General features: G+C 34.8%; 1 protein-coding gene across 1 annotated transcript in view; it reads left to right on the forward strand.

Moving 5' to 3' along the window:
* Positions 1 to 1,840: 1,840 nt before the first annotated feature.
* Positions 1,841 to 19,914, forward strand: part of LOC125078010 (protein O-mannosyl-transferase TMTC1-like) — a 106,456-nt gene continuing 88,382 nt past the window's right edge. The window contains exon 1 of the mRNA XM_047690151.1: positions 1,841 to 2,308. Coding sequence (XP_047546107.1) covers positions 2,019 to 2,308 — 290 coding nt within the window. The 5' untranslated portion in view covers positions 1,841 to 2,018. The remainder of the gene's footprint in view (positions 2,309 to 19,914) is intronic.

Below are 19,914 nucleotides of genomic sequence, written 5' to 3' on the forward strand. Positions count from 1 at the left end.
ATTTGCATTATATATTATGTATTTTATTAAATAATTTAGTGATATAATCTATTAAATTACCTCTCGGAATTGGTACTCCAGTTTCCTCCGCCTAATTTAATTTATAAACGAATGAAACAAGCCGTCGGCTCAGAAACTTCAATGTCTTCGTTCAGAAATGGAAAGAAACTGAGCTGGCGATTGATGATGACACGAAATTCCTTAAAATATTCAATTCAATTTCATTCCAAACGTAATGGCACAAGAGAACTGACATTACGTCTCAAATTTAAGTCAAACCATATATAAAAGCTTATTATTAAAAAATATATAATATGTTACTTCAGCGAGTCACAAAATCATCATCATAATATCATTATTAACGATTCGATTTTCACTTATATAATATAGAAATGGTACACTCGCTTTGAGAAAATATATTTTATTCAAGTGGACACTTATAAGCTTGAATTTATACACATATTTTACAACATAAATTAAATTTAAAGCTACCACTGGTTCAGAATGGTACATTTTTATAAATCCAATCAGATAATAGGTACTCTTTCCAGATAGGCGAATCGACTGCCTGATGGTAAGTAGTCCCCACCGCCCATAAACATAACAACATTTGCATTTTTTAATATATATATTTTTAATTTATTCTAATTCTAAAGAGGTAAGATTTCTTTGTATATAACAAACAATAATAACTCATAAATCGCACTCGTGCAAAGCCGGGGTTCGCTAGTTTTATATATCTAGAAAATAAATAATATATTTGATTGCATATTAAAATTATCATCGTGATTAACTTTATATAAATGGTGTTATGAAGCCATTCCGCTATGAATTCATTCGGCACATACTGATGTAATGAAATTACGTCGTCTTAATTCACAGTGCAGAAGTGAATTGGGAAACATAACATTAGCATTTCAAATGCTGTAGTTTCAGGAGCTTAGGTTAAGGCAAATTCACACTATCAATTTACGTTAAGTAAATTCCGAATGGAGTTATATTTTTTTATCAATATGTTTTTCTTTTAATGTTATGTTTAATACATATATCTTTATTTTTGTTTTATTTTTTATGCGTTTGTAGCTTTAAAACTCAAAATTAAACAACACACACAAAAAACGGTTCAGTTACGACAGATACTGTTCTAGATCAATCAGATATAATACGTCACGCTCAAAGCTACTGTTTTTGTAAAATAAATAAAACCTCATTAGTAACAATAAAAAGTGTTATCCACAAACATATATTGCACTAACGATTTGTTTATAAAAATAATATGACTTTATTATTTATTCTAATTTATTCTGTATCAGCAATTATGTTGAGGTTTGATTAAATAGTTTACTTAAAATCTAAAATATCTTTGGAATTTTTTCAAACTCATATCTTTTTAGAACGTTTTTGTTCTTTCAAATACCAATCTAAAATAGATTGGTATTTGATCTTCTGTTGATATGACCCCCATATTAACATATAAACACTGACTCTACAAAAAAAATAAGTCCCTTATAACATCCAAGACCGTGATTGGTCCATCAAATATGATTCTTAAGTAATGTTAAGGTTAAGGTTTACATCCTTTGCACTGGCTCACTCGGCCACTAAGGCTCAAAACTTCCACCTTTACGATGAAAATTAACTAAAACATGTTTCTTCTTGTTTCAGATTCAGAACGTGAACTTTAATAAAAATAAAATTACTTCGCAGATGTGAAGTAATAATAAAAAACGAAATACAGAAAAGGGTCGACCGTCTTCGTCCGGAGCATCGTTTAGCACCGGGTTACTCATGAATATGACATAAGCGGACCTGGACTGACCCAATGTTGATTTATGTGCCGGTGATCCATCATACTTGATAAACGTACCCGCAAACATCATCTACATACATATATATATCTAAGTGCTACCGTTGACAAAAAATTTGCTATGTTAAGTCAAATTATAAATTGCTTTTTTGTAAATTATTTTGCATCAAAGTCTTCTCGTGATAGTCCAAAAATGTCATAAAATATCAACATGCGACGTCGACCGTTACCTGTTCGGGAATCGAATTCCAAATCGTGGCGCAGTTTGTGTGAAAATGAATGGGCGATATACGCTCTTGTAGCTTCAGTTGGTGCTTTGACGTATTCGAATAGTTTGAACGGTGAATTCGTACACGATGACATACCCGCTATCGTGACGAACGGTGACGTGACGGGTGCGAATCCAGTACTGAGGATATTTGAAAATGATTTCTGGGGCACGCCGATGTCTGATCCTGGCAGTCACAAGTCGTATCGACCGCTCACTACACTGACGTTTAGGTGAGTACATTATTATATAATACGATTCTATAAATACGTCACCGTAGCAAACTCTTTATAGCATATTTAAATGAATAGTATAATCATAGAAATTTAAATAATATGGAATAATCATGTGTATGTGTAAGTAAATATTCTGATAATATATCATCAAAGTGTTTTTTATACAAACCATCAATGCGTCGTAAAGATTTAGTAAACTCTATTTAACAGATACAATGGATTAGAATAAAACCAACATTCGTTAAAAGAAATATTGAAAGCGTGCTTCAGGATTATAATATCTGGTAAAAATTGGTGTAGTCGGAGTAACATTAAAAAACGAGTTTGCAAAATTACAGGCTCTCTTTCAACTTGCTTCTAACAGGTGAAGTTAAATGAAATCTCTTAAAAAGGTGTGACTACAAAGGCTGTAGGTATATATGATAATCAATTATTAAAAACACAATATATTTAATAGATAGAGTTTAAAAAAATTGAGAATGAAACAAAAGGTTATTATTGACGTATTAACAATAAGACGCTAGTTTTGCGCTTACGGAAATTTGTATTCGCCTTTGAATTTGAATTCACTTTTATTGCTTCGCTATAGTATATATAGATTTATAATGAGAGAAAAACATTCAAAGTATAAGCGCAAGGAGACCGTAATTTTTCGTTTTATTACAAATACAACCAAAACCATCGGTAGACGAAGTTATTTTCTGAGATGTATTATGTACTAAAATCGATTCCACTACGCGCCGCATATTCGGTTCTAATTATAATTAACACAAAAAAATAACATCTCCTCGTTTATTAATAAAGATTATTTCAAAGTAAAAATTGTTAAAGAAGAAGAATAAATAAAAAAAGACCAATATGTACGGCGGACAATAAATTATAATTTTCCAACTAAAACACAAATATATTCTATATTAAAACAAAACACTACTTTTCTGCGTGAGCCGATATCAAACAAACACATAATAACGCTGTAACAATACCTGAAATTATATTTATTAAACAAAATAGAATTAGTATCACTGTCAATACATTCAGTATTACCGTCTTCTGATTCATAAATTAAATTCATACAATCATTAAGTTCCATTGAAAAACAAAACACGTGTGGTGTGAATCGGGAAATGATATAAAAACAACATGATATTACATATTTCGAATATAGAATATTGACATATAGTTAACTGATTTATTAAATAACTTAAAGATATAAAAAGAAAATAATAATAATATTTACAAAAAATGGGCCTGTACTGGGGATACGTGACGGGGGAATTTTCTTGTGTTTTATTCGAGTATATAGGAATTATATTTATTTATCAACGTCGGTGAATCTTATTTACAACTCACTAACAACCTTACGCGCACGTTTCGAAGTTGGTTGGTTCAGAAAGTAGTGATTTTTAGCGTCAGTCGTACACATTTTACTCGGCCAAAACGAATTTTTTAGTAAATTGTGTTTCGGTACAGTTTGTGAGAGTGAAAACGTGCAATAACACAAGGGACGTGCCTTAGTCTTAGTTATTTACGTATTGCCAATTTAAGAGATGATTAATATTTATAGTGCCAATTTATTTGACTGGGGTGACCATTGGATGGCCTATTTGCCAGTCTGCTATTTATCTATATCTGGAATAATAATAGAATAAATTTATTTTATACAATGAAGCAGCTATATAAATAATGTAAATTTAATCATAAACACATTTGTAAATATACTTGTTTGAATTGTGACCAGCACTAAAAATGGGTGCAAAATTTCTAATCAATTAAAAAGGCTTAAAATGAATTAGTAAGATTAAGCCTACACATACAATCAGTTAAACAATGGTACCCAAAATTAACATCCAATTATTTAAATTTTAAAATGATTGATTTATATGCGTACAACGTAAGCCAATGGGTCTTACGTGATGATAATTTTGCACACGAATTCCTCACGGAATATGATTGACTGCTAATTATTTTTCAAAATTCATCTTCTAAGGGAATCAAAGTTTGGATTGAAATTCTTTATTTCTGATGCTAGAAATATGAAAGGCGGTGTTTAGGTGAATAAGTAAAAATGTTTTTTTAAATTTATCACCAATGATGGTGAAACTTCAGATCAGAGAATAGGGATGAAAGTTTGCCAGAAAGTTAGTCATGTTTGAAATTCCAAATATGTAAATTATTCAGTAGGCAACGCAGCTTACAAAAAATCTCTAATACACGAGAAGTACTTATATGCTGAGGCTAAAAAAACGATGGGATTTCCGTATATGAAATCGCCGATAAGATAAAAGATTAAATCAACAAACACATAAATGAAAAAGTCGTAAATATTACAGAGTTCAACGACACAAGTTAAATTGTGGTTTGAAGTTTTATAAGCACTATTATGCCAGTTTTTTAATTACCAATTTCAACACAATTGAGTTCTGAGTAAATCCAATATAACACATACAATATGGTTTCTCTCGTCTAAAACATTTACCGCTTTATTAATTAGTTTTAGTTTTACAAGATTTTTATTAATTTTATGACTTTAACATTGTGATTTCTAACTTGAAATATTCGTCACACGCAAATACGGCCACAACCATGGGAACTAAAATGTTATATCCCTTGTGCCTCTAGTTACACTGACTAACTCACTCTACAAACCTTAACAATAATATAGAGATACATATATATATATTTATCTCTGTATCCCTGTCAAGGACAATGACCTATTTTGTAAGAGAAAGGGGGAAGGGATTTTAATCTACCGAACTGATAAGCTACATATAAATATATATGTTTTAAGATATCTTGTTAAACATCCACTACGACATAACCTTCAAGTAATTGCCTAATAATAAAGTGTTGTAACAGCCTATATATCCCATTGCTGGGCAAAGATCTTTTCTTCTTGATCAGATCTTGCTTATAACACCACGCTGCTCTAATGTGGTTTCGTGGTTATATGTATGTATAGTAGAATCAAAGACACCACATGCAGGTTCCCTTACGATGTTTTATTTTATCACTGAGCAATAAATGAATTAAAAACTGCAAAATAAGGAATAGAGTTTGCATGTGTCTAATTTTAATGAAATGCTGCCACACGTGTATTCCGCCTACCCGCATTGGAACAGTGCGGTGGAATATTCTCCATACGGCCTCCTCAAAGACAGAGGATACCTTAGCAGTGGCAAATTTACAGGCTGCTAATGTATGTAAATGTAATATCATGTATGTAAAATAAGGATACCAACCTTTACTAGTACTCACATCATATCTAAATATAAAATTGAAATCATTGATTTAGATTCACATCTACATACCTACTAGGCCATCACGGCATTGGATAAAAATGCGTTCATAGAATATCATGTAATGATAAACCTTCAATAAATACGAGGTATACGTTCAGTCATATTGATAAACAGTCAAATAGTTTGATCAATTAATATTCATTTCATAGAATAGTTTATTTCAGAATCTAAATAACCCGATCTATAAAACATGACTACATATTATGAATACTAATTTATATGGTATTTATATAAACCTCAGTTTTACTCGCTTGATTTGTGTTCATAATATCTTTTTTAAAATAGTTAAAGAAAATCAAGAACTTGCTCAGCGCTGGTGATTGAGATTCTGTCCTATTGTGGATCTCCACAATTAAGTAAGAAGTTATGTGCCTGGTATCGGTAACTGCACTAGTTTACTTATAAAATGGAACACAAAAATACTCACCACTGTTTAGCTATAGAAAAGGTTATAGGTACTACCTGGTGTAGTGCCTACTCGGGTGGATTTATAATAGTTACAATTTATAAATATTTATTCGTCAAATGCAACGTAGGTATAATATCTTAGGAAATGTACAAATAGGAGAAAAAACTACCATAATAATATGAACTTTCATTATGAGGGAACATTCTCTTCCATTAACTTCTAAAAAAATATTTTCGTCGGTTTGAAAATAAAAAATGTTCTTCTAAAATCTTCAGTGCAATTTTTGTTCTCAATTATTAATTATCAGTAATAAAATAAATATTGATTAATAAACAGACCGATTAAAAGTGAAGTGATTTACTTGGTGGTAGGGCTTTGTGCAAGCCCGTCTGGGTAGATACCACTCACTCATCAGATATTCTACTGCCAAACAGCAGTACTCAGTATTGTTGTGTTCCGGTTTGAAGAGTGAGTGAGCCAGTGTAAAAACAGGCACAAGGGACGAAATCTTAGTACAGAATCTTAGTATAGGTTGGTGGCGCATTAGTGATGTAAGGAATGGTGAATATTTATAAAAATGGTTAATATAAAAACTATGATGACAGGAATTAATAAAAGGCTAAGTTCGTTCTTCGTATAGCGTGAAGTAAACTGATTAATATTACATTTTAAAACCGTTATCCAATTCTTATAGAGGATAACTTACTCGTTCCCAACCGTATGGAGGTGTTTTACAAAGTTTAGATTTAGTTACAGTAACCGGACTTTGTTTGTGTGGAAACAAGTTGGTGTTTAGTCAATTCCACGAGTCAAACTCCTAAGGAACGAAATACTCACATCTTATTGGTCGATGCGCGAGGGTAGAGATAAGCGAGAGAAATCAGGCATGTAAGGCAATCCTAAGAAATAATTTGCCGCATAAAAGTCCAATAGTGATAAGTGACCAATGAGTACAAAGGAGCAATTATATTTGGGAGCTCGTTTCGTGGAATGGACGTTAGATTATTTTGGATATGTTTGAGATAAAAAGTGTTGTAAAACAGATAATATTGTCTCGTGTACAAAAGTTCAGATTGTGGCAAACTAGTCGTAAGTGAAACGTTAAGAAGTGGATAAGAGGTATACACAGCTCAACCGCACCGCTCGCCGCTTAGAGCCCTCCTCCCCCTTAACCTAATATGCCTCGAGTCGAGGTTCCATGATCCTGTTGTAAATTTTTAAAGAATATACAAATGTTACTTGTTAATTAAATAGTGCTCTAGAAATTGTGACCCACCTACTATTTATACCAAGAACAAGAAAAAACTGAGTACTAACAATACAGCGTTAATTTATTACTTTGCCGGACATCTTACAGAACCACTGATACAATGTGAGCGAATAAATATACACTTCGGATTCAGAAGCAGAAAACACTGAAAAATATATATCTTAAACTTTATTAAATCATTAAATAAAAACGCAAAAATATAAGTTCATGTTCCCATTTAATCACATAATACCAAAATAAAACCCCAATCACCTATACAAACGAAAATAAATTTACCAACCCAGATTAAAATTGCAACCCCTCACAAATCTCGTCGACAGCTACCGTTCTGTACCAAGCCAACAAGCAAAATGCCCCTTAGTCAGACATACGCCGCTTTGTATAGACTTTTCTATTTTTATACTAGATTTGATTTGCCTAAATATATCATAATTTTAAAACCTCATCCGATATAAATATACATACATACGTGTCATGTAAAACATATAATGTTTGTTATATTGACGACCTCTGTGGTCGAGTAGTATGTACACCGGTTTTCCTGGGTACGCTACTCCGAGGTCCCGGGTTCGATTCCCGGCCGAGTCGATATAGAAAAAGTTCATTAGTTTTCTATATTTTCTTGGGTCTGGGTGTTTGTGGTACCGTCGTTACTTCTGATTTCCATAACACAAGTGCTTTAGCTACTTACATTGGGATCAGAGTAATGTATGTGATGTTGTCCAATATTTATTTATATTTATTTATATATTAATAAAAAATCAATAATCACAAAATAGCAGAACGCTAATTGCTACAATAATAGTAATTTCCAATTGTGTATGTAAGACCAAAGCTATTCTTCTCTAAGATTGGGAAATATCAATCGGATATAAAATATTATTCAACAAAATATTTCTATAATTCCAAATATAATACGATACCGCACTTTCAATATGTCAGGGTTTTTGCGGATTACAACTATCGGATTCGCTTTTGTAGCAGCTCGACTCTCGATATGATGTTTAATATAAGAGAAAGGCTACATTGGTTGAACAGACAACCATTTCACTTCTAAAACACGAGATCGAACGATAATAGACTTTAACACTTTCATTATAAAGTTGAACATTCGTTATTCGGACGTAAAATTAACTCGGGCATGCATGTTAAAGATTTTTTGCGCGAGAAAGGGAAATGGGACGTGTGATATGTAAATTTAGGTATCTTTTTATAGGTTACAGATATTACGAGGGCGTCGGGATGAAAATCGTGCAAAACCGATTTGTTATTTCTCCTTCGTGTCAGTATGTCGCGGTTTATTTTGCGACCAATAATGATGTTCTGTCTCTACATTTCTTTATTTCCTTTGATATTGTTTATGGTAATCATATTATATGTTATTACAAAAAGTTGTTTGCTTGTTTGAACGCTGAACTCTATCATATTTGTTCGTCGTTTATTAAAAGTATTATTGCTGACAGGGGGGCTCAATTTTGGCCAGAGGATCGGAATTGCGATTCAAGGGGGAAATGTTGCTAGCATTCTTGCCACAATTCCAAGCGGTCATGTTTCGTGTAGTAATCACTTTTAATTTTAATTTGTAAATAATTCAGGCCTTAATGTAAATAATTATTACGTAAATAAAGTAAAATAATGGGAAAAATATCGTTACTGATGGCAACTAAGATTAATAAGAAAATGAATCATTAATGAATTAGAGATTATTTTTTTCGTAAGTAATATTTACATACAACATTTTATACACAAACTTTTTTCGTTTATCGCTCTTTCTATTCACGAAAACCGTATTTATTCTATAAATCAGTTGAATAGTTTAAAAAAGAAAGTTGAGATACTGATAGATATAGAAAGCGACTTTGATGCGACAATATATCGATTATAAATATTATCTTATTGTTTCATTCATTTATTAATTCATGTCAGCTGAAGGACGTCCCCTGCTGGACATAGGCCTCCCCCAGAGATCGCCACAACGGCCGTCTTGTGCAGCCCGCAACTAGCGGCCTCTCGCGACCTTCACCAGGTCGTCGAACCACCTTGTTGGGGGCCTACACACGCTACATCTTCCGGTCCATGGTCACCACTCGAGTCGGTCGGTTCTTCGAGCAATGTGCCCCGCCCACTGCCAATTGAGTGTGGCAATTTTTCGGGCTACATCCGTGACCTTAGTTCTTCTGCGGATCTCCTCATTTCTGATTCAATCTCGCAGAGAAACTCTTTGGTATGATCGTGATCTTGGGCCTATGCCCATTGTGCCCACTTTTCAGAGCTGTAAGTCATCATTGGCAACACATACTGGTCAAAGACTTATGTCTTGAGATACTGCGGTATATGGGACGAGAAGATATTTCGTAGCTTCCCGAACGCTGCCCAGCCGAGTTGGATTCAATAGTTGACCTCTTTTTCGAAGTTGGACTTACCTAATTGGGTCGTTTGTTGTTTTTATTTTGCGACCAAAATATTGTCGGATAATTAACCTCTCCTTGCCTCACTCCTCGCTGCAGCTGGATAGATTTCGACTTTTGGTCCTGTAGTCGGACTGACATAGTGGCGTTTTCGTACAACCATTTCAGCACTTCGATGTACTGATAGTCAATTTGGCACCTCTGGAGAGACTGTAGCACAGCCGAAGTCTCGATCGAATCGTAAGCTTTCTCATATTCCACAAACGCTAAGCATAATGGCATGTTATACTTATTGTTTAGAAAATTTTAGAAGGTTTGTGTTTCCGCTAATCGCTTAGGTCGCAACTAATGCAAGTATCTATGGGTGGTGGTAATTTACCTTCAGGTGTACAAAAATAACATGTGCTCTATAATATGCTTATTCTTATGTTTAACATATTTAAATCATATATTTAGTACATAATGTGTTAAATCTCATTCGTTACACGTCCTTTGACGATGCTGATATCAAGCGACATAAAATGAGCTTGGAGCGAAGCGCAATTTTAACTTAAATATCCTTTGCTTGTTTACCGAGTTTAACAGCAAGAATGTTTTAAAGGTTTAGAAGGTAAAATTCTATTTTTGGCAATATTTGCCGTTTGAAATACTTTTTGTCATTTCTAAGACGACAAAGACGAAGTTGATTGTTATAATAATAAACGGTCTCCGTGTGAAAACACAAACAGAGAAATAGGCTATTACTAAAAAAATATTTCGTATGTAGGCAAGAAATATTATATTGACATTTTCACCCGCGTAACTGCTGGTGTAGGATGTGAACCGGTTTCACAGCGTCACAACTTTTCTCCGACGTTTTAACGTGTACTAAATTATGTTTTTCCTGTTAATTCGCGATCACCAAAATAAAACAGACGTATTTTTTTTTTTTTTTTTTTTTATGTCATAAGGTGGCAAACGAGCAGGAGGCTCACCTGATGGAAAGTGACTACCACCGCCCATGGACATCTGCAACACCGGGGGGCTTGCAGGTGCGTTGCCGGCCTTTCAGGAAAGAGTACGCTCTTTTCTTGAAGGTTCCCAAGTCGTATCGGTTCGGAAAAATCGCCGGCGAAAGCTGGTTCCACAGAGTGGTTGTGCGAGGCAGAAAATGTCTTAAAAATCGCGCTGTTGTGGATTTTCGGACATCTAGGTGGTGCGGGTGATATTTGGAATTTTGACGAGATGTCCGAAGGTGAAATTCAGCAGCCGGGATTAATCCGAACAATTCCTCGGAACATTCCCCGTGATAAATTCTGTAGAAGATGCAGAGCGATCCAACATCTCTACGCAAAGCCAAAGGATCAAGCAGATCGGAAAGGGCTTGATCGTCGATAATTCGAGCCGCTCTACGTTGGATACGGTCAAATGGAAGGAGCTGGTACTGGGGAGCACCCGCCCAGAGGTGAGAGCAGTATTCCATGTGAGGCCGAATTTGCGCCTTGTATAGTCTTAGACGATGGGCCGACGTGAAATACTGTCTTGCCTTCCTGAGCACACCAAGCTTTTTTGATGCCAATTTGGCTTTGCCTTCCAATTGACCGCGGAACTGAACGAGACTCGAAACATCAACGCCAAGTATTCCGATACTAGCTGTAGCGGCTAACGGAATGTTCTCGAATCGTGGAGATACGACAAATGGTGTTTTTTTAGCAGTTAACGCGCAAACTTGCGTCTTTTTGGGGTTGAAGTGAACTAGGTTTAGCCGACCCCAGTTCGAGACTTTGTTTAACGAAGACTCGATTTCAGATACAAGTTTGTTCCGGTTTTCTTCGACGTTTTCCCGAGAAATATTAGCACGGCCGGTGTATGAGGCGTCTACGGTGCTGTCGTCTGCATAGCAATGAATGTTACTGATTTGCAACAAGTCATTGATATGCAGAAGAAACAGAGTGGGTGATAGAACGCAGCCTTGTGGAACACCAGCATTGACGAATTTTAAGTCAGAGCATGCACCGTCGACAACGACCTTGATGCTCCGATCTGCCAAAAAACTGGTAATCCAATTGCATAATTTCCCGGGAAGCCCATAGGAAGGAAGCTTCGAAAGAAGCGCTTTGTGCCACACTCGATCGAAGGCCTTCGCTATGTCCAGACTGGCTGCTAATGCCTCCCCTTTGCTCTCAACTGCTTCCGCCCATCTATGAGTAAGGTAAACTAGAAGATCACCGGCTGAGCGACCCCGACGGAAACCGTACTGGCGGTCGCTAATCAGCTGGTACTCCTCTAGGTACCGCAGGAGCTGGCAGTTTATAATGGACTCCATTACCTTGGAGAACAAGGAGGTGATGGCTATAGGCCTATAATTGGACGGGTCTGAGCGGTTACCCTTTTTGGGAATCGGATGCACTAAAGCAGTCTTCCAGGAGATCGGGACGACGCCTAATGCGTAAGATTGCCGGAAAAGACGCGTTAAGACCGGTGCCAACTCGGGAGCACATGTCCGTAGCACGATTGGAGGGATGCCATCGGGTCCACTCGACTTATGAATGTCCAAGGAAAAAAGTGCTTTACGAACTGCACTTTGCCGGAATTTAACCTCCGGCATCGTGGTATCACACCGCGGGATTGTTGGTGGTGACTTTCCTCGGTCATCCAGAGTCGAGTTCGCTGTGAAGAGAGAGCCTAAAAGATCAGCCTTCTCCTTCGCTGTATGGGCCAATGACTCACCGTCCTTGTGCAGAGATGGTAAGGAAGGCTGACAGAAATTCCCTAAGACAGCCTTGGCGAGAGACCAGAACGCACGTGTTCCTGAAGGGAGGCGCACCAGTCTCTCGCCAATTCTGCCAATGTACTCCGTCTTCGCCTTAGCAATCACGTTTTTGAAGGACCTAGAGGCAGAGTTATATTCCTTTCTGATTGCGCTGGTATTTACATCACGAGACGCTGATGCGTTAGCCCAGTCTTGGTAGCGTTCCCATTTTCTGCGTGAAGCCGTTTTGCAGAAACGACCAAACCAGGGCTGGGACTTGCCACCGATGGGGACCGCAGAATACGGAATTATCTGGAATCAGTAGTTTTTCAAACAAAATGCAATTTAATAGAATTGCTCGTCCATTGGGTCTTACAGTAATGTTTATTCACTAAAAAGTTCGTTTTCCTGTCCACAGGCACTCAAAGTTTGCCGAATCACCCCTGTAATCAGACTAACACATTTGTCGCTGGTCTCGTTGAATCGAAAACATTTTGTCCGATAAAATACGGATTATATATTTTTCAAACTATGAAATTTATTAATAAAGTTTAAAGGTCTTGACGAAGGATTAAACTATAGATGTCTAGGTCTTTAACCTAGACATCTATTTAACCTAGAAATCTATAATTACTTTTTTTCCATTCTATATAAAAATGAATGCAATGCATTGCGGTAAATTGCATCAATACTCTGAAAAGATGAAGAAGAAAAAAAAAGAAATACAACATATCGAAAGAAGTACAACATAGAAAAAAAAATATTTTGTATATAAATAAGTAAATAAAATATTTGAATGTAAACACGCTTACACAATTTTCAGTAAAAGTTTAATTATAATAATACAAACAAAAAAAAAAAAACATTTTTTTTTTTTTTAATTTTATATCGAAAAATTTCGATATTTTTTTCACCCGATTTAAATCTCGCTTGATTGAAAGCGAAAAAAATGACGAAAACTTCGCCTGTCGAAGCAAAGTCCTCTTATAAAGATGCCCGACTTTTATCAAATTCACTTTTATCGGTAATTTTAAAATAAAATGAGTTCGAAATATGTCTACATTATTCAAGTAATACTTCTAAATAGTTATTATATACTAGCGACCCGCCCCGGCTTCGCACGGTTGCAATGTGGGTAATCCCTAAGAGATAGACATATACCATCGCGGACTTTTTTGAAGACCCTTTTAAGGTGTACAATACTGAAGTACATTATTTTGATCTATCTCGTAGGGTTCAGTCAGCGTTTACAATGTAAGCGAAAAAAATGTATAAATTTACGACATCACATTAGAAACTTTTAAAATTATCAGTATTACTTAACTATATTGTCTATGTATTATATATACAAAAACCTTCCTCTTGAATCACTCTATCTATTTAAAAAAACCGCATCAAAATCCGTTGCGTAGTTTTAAATATTTAAGCATACAAAGGGACATAGGGACAGAAAAAGCGACCTTGTTTTGTACTATGTAAAGATACAATTTTAAATCAAATTTCTCGTTGCTTAAAATTTTACAGAGAAAACGACTAAAACTATTATTTATCCTTCATAAAACTCAACAAATACTAACTCCACTTGTTTATCATCTATAATTATAATCTTTAGCTGTCTATACCCATTAATTCACGACTTAGTGAACAGTAAGCTTAAATTAGTTTATGTTCAAGTATTCCATCGAGATTCATACTGAAACGGACCTTAATACGAAGGAGCAACGTTCATTTCACCTTGCGAAGATTGATATTGCACAAAAAACTACAAAATACAAGTATAAGGAAGTAGGTCACAGAGATTCTCAAGACAATGGCTGTGAAGCGCTCTGTGATAAACGACACGGTGATGAGTAGGTGGAAAACCCTTGGAAATTAAATGTGTTCCCATGATAAACGAGCGCTTCTACAGCAAGACATGCTTCTTATTTAATTTACTTCAATATTACTTGCTTAAAAGGCTCGTACATAGTTTATTCCAATCACAAGAGGTTAAAAGACAAATAAACAACACTTTCTATCGAAATTCAGTGATACCATTTGTCGAGCGCTTCAATAATTTATGATATTCAAAATTTAATTGCGAAAACATTGCGTTTTGATGGTCGACTAAACTATTGTCGGAACTTTGGATGTAAAATTAAAGCATATAAGTAGTTTAGTCGAATAGTGTTTTGTAATTAAAGATATATTAATCGAGAACCGTTTTAAGTAGCATGATAACTGAGCTATTATCAAATTGCATAGAATACGTAAATATAAGGCTTGTATATCTTTATTCTTTCTTCAATTGGACGCGTTGGATATTTCATTGAATTTGTTGGAAGTTAAAAATGTATCTTTTTTTGATATTAACAATGTTATTATTTTGGAAATATACACTCATAACAGTTTATTGCTCAATATTGGCACGTTATGTCGATAACGATATTATGTGTTATCTTATTAACACAATATCCTTCTAAGATTAAATTAAGTGTAAACTAAAGACATTCATTTTTCATTTTTTTCATTAGCAGCCTGTAAATTTCCCACTGCAGGGCTATAGGGCTCCTCTCCCTTGAGAAGAAGGTTTGGAGCATATTTCACCACGCTGCTCCAATGCGGGTTGGTGGAATACACATGTAGCAGAATTTCGTTGAAATTAGACTCATGCAGGTTTCCTCACGATATTTTCCTTCACCCCCTCGCACGAGATGAATTATATGCACAAATTAAGCACATGAAAATTCAGTGGTGCTTGCCTGGGTTTGAACCCGAAATCTAAGATGCACGCGTTCTTGCCACTGGGCCATCTCGACTCATTAGACAAACTAATGACATTAATATTATATATAGTATTCGTTTAGTGGTAGGGCTTAGTGCAAGTCTCCCTGTGTAGGTATCACCCATTCATCAGATATTCTACCGCCAAACAGCAATATTACTGGACTTTGATGACGCATGACATCTAATTTTATCAAAAGATTAATCAGTGATTCTTTTAGGTATAAACATTAGATATATTATTTATAAATGTTAAGCAAAACATCAAGAATAATCGTCAAATAAAGTCTACTAAATACAGACGTGTTGTCGTTAAGCGCCGTCATAGTTACATCAATGATGTTTCTTTTCACTCCCGAAAGCAATAAAGGTTCTTATTAGCTGATGTTTCGTGAGTCGTGACGAATGCAAGCTATTTGCCAACAGGAGTGAGTTATGGTGGAAATCGCAATGCGGTAAGAGGCAACACGCGACATTGGCGCTAACGTTGCGTATTTCTGTCTAAGTCCGTCTGACTTCCCAAGATTTCAACACTAATTGCTTGAAGGTTCCTTTACATAAATATATAATTACATTCTCGCATCTGAACTTTTTTATATATAAAAAGGAGCGGCACATCAAGTATTGTACTTGAATTACCACTAAATGCACTCAAATTTGTTATTTAATATAATATAAATAATTCAATGCTTAAAGTGTATTAATTTGACAAATGGATGGATTGAATGATTGCTGGTTCGTGTTTATAAAAAGAGTACTGGTTCAGTACAGTACAGTAACAGCCTGTTAATTTCCCACTGCTCGGCTAAAGCCTCATGTCCCATTGAGGAGAAGGTTTGGAGCTTATTCCACCACGCTTCTCCCATGGTGGATACACATGTGGCAGAATTTCGTTGAAATTAGACACATGCAGGTTTCCTCGTGGTGGTTTCTTTGACCGAGGAGCACGAGATGAAGAAGAAAATTCAGTGGTACTTGCTTGGGTTTGAATCTGTAATCATCGGTAAAGATCGCGTGCATCTTTATTCTAACCAATGGGCATTCTCGGCTTACAGCTCAGTAGAACTCGCGTTCAGAATAGGAGGTAACGTTTTACGATTCAAAAACGTTACCTCCTATTCTGAACGCGAATTATTTTTTTTTAAAGTAAATTTCTTAAAAAAATATTTTATGTTAAGTATAAATAATACATCCATCCTTATATAATGTTCACAAATAATTCGGTGCATCACTAGAACTTGGAACACTTATAAAATCTTCACAATAGTTTCATTCCAAAATTTAACAATATCGAAAAATCCGTAAATGTAAAACTTTTGTTCCAATATTCCTATTTGATATTAGGCGTTCCGTTCAATTTATTTTTCCACCGCCTCGACCATAATCCGAAGAAATAAATATTTTAAAATCTTAGTTATTAAAAATAACTGATTTGGGAAGTACTGATGTATTTTATTGAGTTTTACTTATATAGATTTGTATCTAAGTACGTCATTTCACGTCATTTCGTGATGTATGGCGTGCCGAGGTGGTAACACGTTGGCACCACGGTCCCTTTTGCAGATAAATCTTGATGGTGACCATCCGCTGGTCCGTTATTCTACCGCCAAAAAATAATACAAGAAAAAAATGAGTTCAATTTGAAGGTTCGATGAACGAGTGAACAGGTAGAATTTTAATTTGAAATCCCTTGTGTTAAGCTGCATTGACGGTTTTAGGAGTGGTTAATTTTTATTGCAGCTCTGTTTTCTATGTGCAAAGGTGACAGGTCATAAAACCTAATTACTCGTAAAACCAATTAATAAAAGTTCAAAACGTATTTTCAAACGAATAAAGCATAAACAATATTACCATAGGTATCATTGTATATAACTGTCTATGTCCATCATACGAGAAAGGGTAACTGTGTTTTTTGCCGGTTTGTTCCAGTATTTATAGAGCAGATTGTTATAGAGCCGAGGTGGCCCAGTGGTTATAACACGTGCAATGTGCATCTTAACCGATTATTTCGGGTTCAAACCCAGGCAAGCAACACTGAATTCTCATGTGCTTAATTTGTGTTTATAATTCATCTTGTGCTCGGAAGGAAACATCGTGAGGAACCTGCATGTGTCTAATTTCAACGAAATTTTGCCACATGTGTCTTCCACCAACCCGCATTGGAGCAGCGTGGTGGAATATGCTCCAAACCTTCTCCTCAAAGGGAGAGGAGGCGTTAACCCAGCAGTGGGAAATTCACAGGCTGTTAATGTACCGGTATTTCAAATGAAAACAAATAATTGATTCAGATTTTCATGGCTTACGAATTTCGATCTATTTTTTCTGTATTACGAAGCTTATATGAGAATTGGTTATAGTGAAATATTTTATACCAAAATAATCACGAATTATGTCACAGATGAAATAGACCGGAAGGATTATTTTGAGACTTGTAAATGTTTGTCCATTCATAAAATATAGTATTCGATAGATGAGATTATATTAAAAATTAAATAAAAAATTAACTCATAACATATTTTACTGTTGAAAAATTTGCGAGGAGAGGTGAAATATGCGAATCGCAATGCGGTATGAGGTCACACGCGACCGTGACACTGCGGGTTTCCGACTGACTTTCTGAGGTTTTTCGCTCTAATTACTTCAACGCATTTATCAGTGGAGCGACACGCTTAGTGTATAAATACCTATACCTAACTCACTTATAAAAATAATTAAAATCACATGCTTAGGGGTAGAAGAGTAAGAGACAATGAAATGATCAAATAAAGATTGCGTGTTCACATCACGTCGGGGTCACCAGTTTGGGGGTATATATATATATAAGTTAAAAACAAATATTATTATTAAATGTAAATGTAAATATTATAATAAAAATTAAAATGGAATAATGATCCCACACATGTATTTATAATATTGGTATTTGGACGCGCAATTAGCCATCTGTTCATCGGTTACCACCGCAGATAAACAGTGGCTCCATAAGAAATAATAACGACCCCCAACATAGTCAATACTTTCGGAAGCTGAGATGTTATCTCTTATGCCTCAAATCAGACTGGCTCATTTACTCTTGTCACCGGAACACAATAATACTGATTATTGCTATTTAGCGGTAGAATATCCGATGAGTGAATGGTACCTACCTAAACGCACGCACGAAGTCCTAAAACCAATCACAGTTAAGAAAGTGAGGATTTAAACAATGACGTGTCTTCTTCTTAATGACAGAAAACATTAAATTAATATTTAATTAAACTAATGATAAAACGTAGATGACGTTTGTAATTGCCATAAACTCCAAATAACATTCGATAAAGAAATAGGAGTAAACCACATTATCCATCCATTATATATATACCATTAATCATGTACCACAGATCAACGATTACTGTATTGAGGAAACCTAATGTCTTACAAATAAGTTTTTACAGAAACTAGCAACCACAATTATAATTATTTTACCCTCCGGTATTATTCGATATAAATTATGAAGTACAATATTCATACTAACAAATCAATATTGATAAACAGAATACAAAACATATATGAAAATAGTTAGTAATAAAATAAATAATATAACAAAATACAAAATAAGTAAGACCGTTATTTAGTAAGAAGGCGGAACTTTTACTGTTTCAGTAATTACCATAAAAGTTCACACGCATGTATTTTTTGGATATGGTTCATGGAATTGATCTTATATTAACTCACCATGAGATAGCCTTTATTTTCTCTATATAGTAATAAAACAGAGTCGCTTCTCGCCGTCTGTAAGCTTAATTTTTTTAAACTACGTAACGGATTTTAATGCGATTATTATCAATACATAGAGTTATTCTAAATAATATAATGAAAAAACATGCATATTATATTGGTAAAAATCCGTCAACTTTCCTAGCCGAAATAAAATAAGATATTTTCTTTTAATGATTGTTCTTCCATCAGGGGACCTCTTTATACGTGAAGCCGAGATCAGTAGAAATCATGTGACATTCTGTAATTGTCCCACTGAAGTGTAAACTTCTCATGATAATAAAGATATTTACATATATATCTTTTTAAGTAACAATTGCTATGTATTCCATTTTGTTTATTAGATTTATTCACAATCACATACACTTACACATTTACACAATTATTAAGTATAAATTTATTATCTTAGTGTAGACATTACTTAAAAGTAAACAAAAACGAAAAGTGCAAAACAACCAGAAAAATATAAATATTGGTACTCATTTATTTTGTGTTCAACATACTTCCTAAAGTTGTGATTAGAATCTGCGTGAATGTCAACAAAAGGACACTCCTGGCTCAGGAGTTTCCACAGGGCCCAACCCAAAACCGGGAATTAGTGATAAAGATGTATTCCTCACTGTTTTCAAGCACGGTGACAATTTACAACGAAGACTAACGAATTACGTACAAAGATAATATTATACGGTAAAATTACAAACAAGTATAATAATATATAATACGTAAATAGATTTTTTTAACTGTTTTTTTTTCTGGTCTAGTCGGGTTTTAACGGTCTGACCAACAAACCACCAACGATGATTTATCGATTATGAGTAGCCAAACATATTTTTATTAACGGATAGGTTCAACCTAAAAATGCCTATTTAATATATATTCTATACATTTTTTGTACGAAAAACCAAATAATTTCATGTCAAGAGTACGTACGTAACGACAATTTGGACACACGAGTTAATTGGCTCAGCAC

The sequence above is a fragment of the Vanessa atalanta genome, chromosome 4 (genome assembly GCF_905147765.1).
Source record: "Vanessa atalanta chromosome 4, ilVanAtal1.2, whole genome shotgun sequence".
NCBI classification, from domain to species: domain Eukaryota; kingdom Metazoa; phylum Arthropoda; class Insecta; order Lepidoptera; family Nymphalidae; genus Vanessa; species Vanessa atalanta.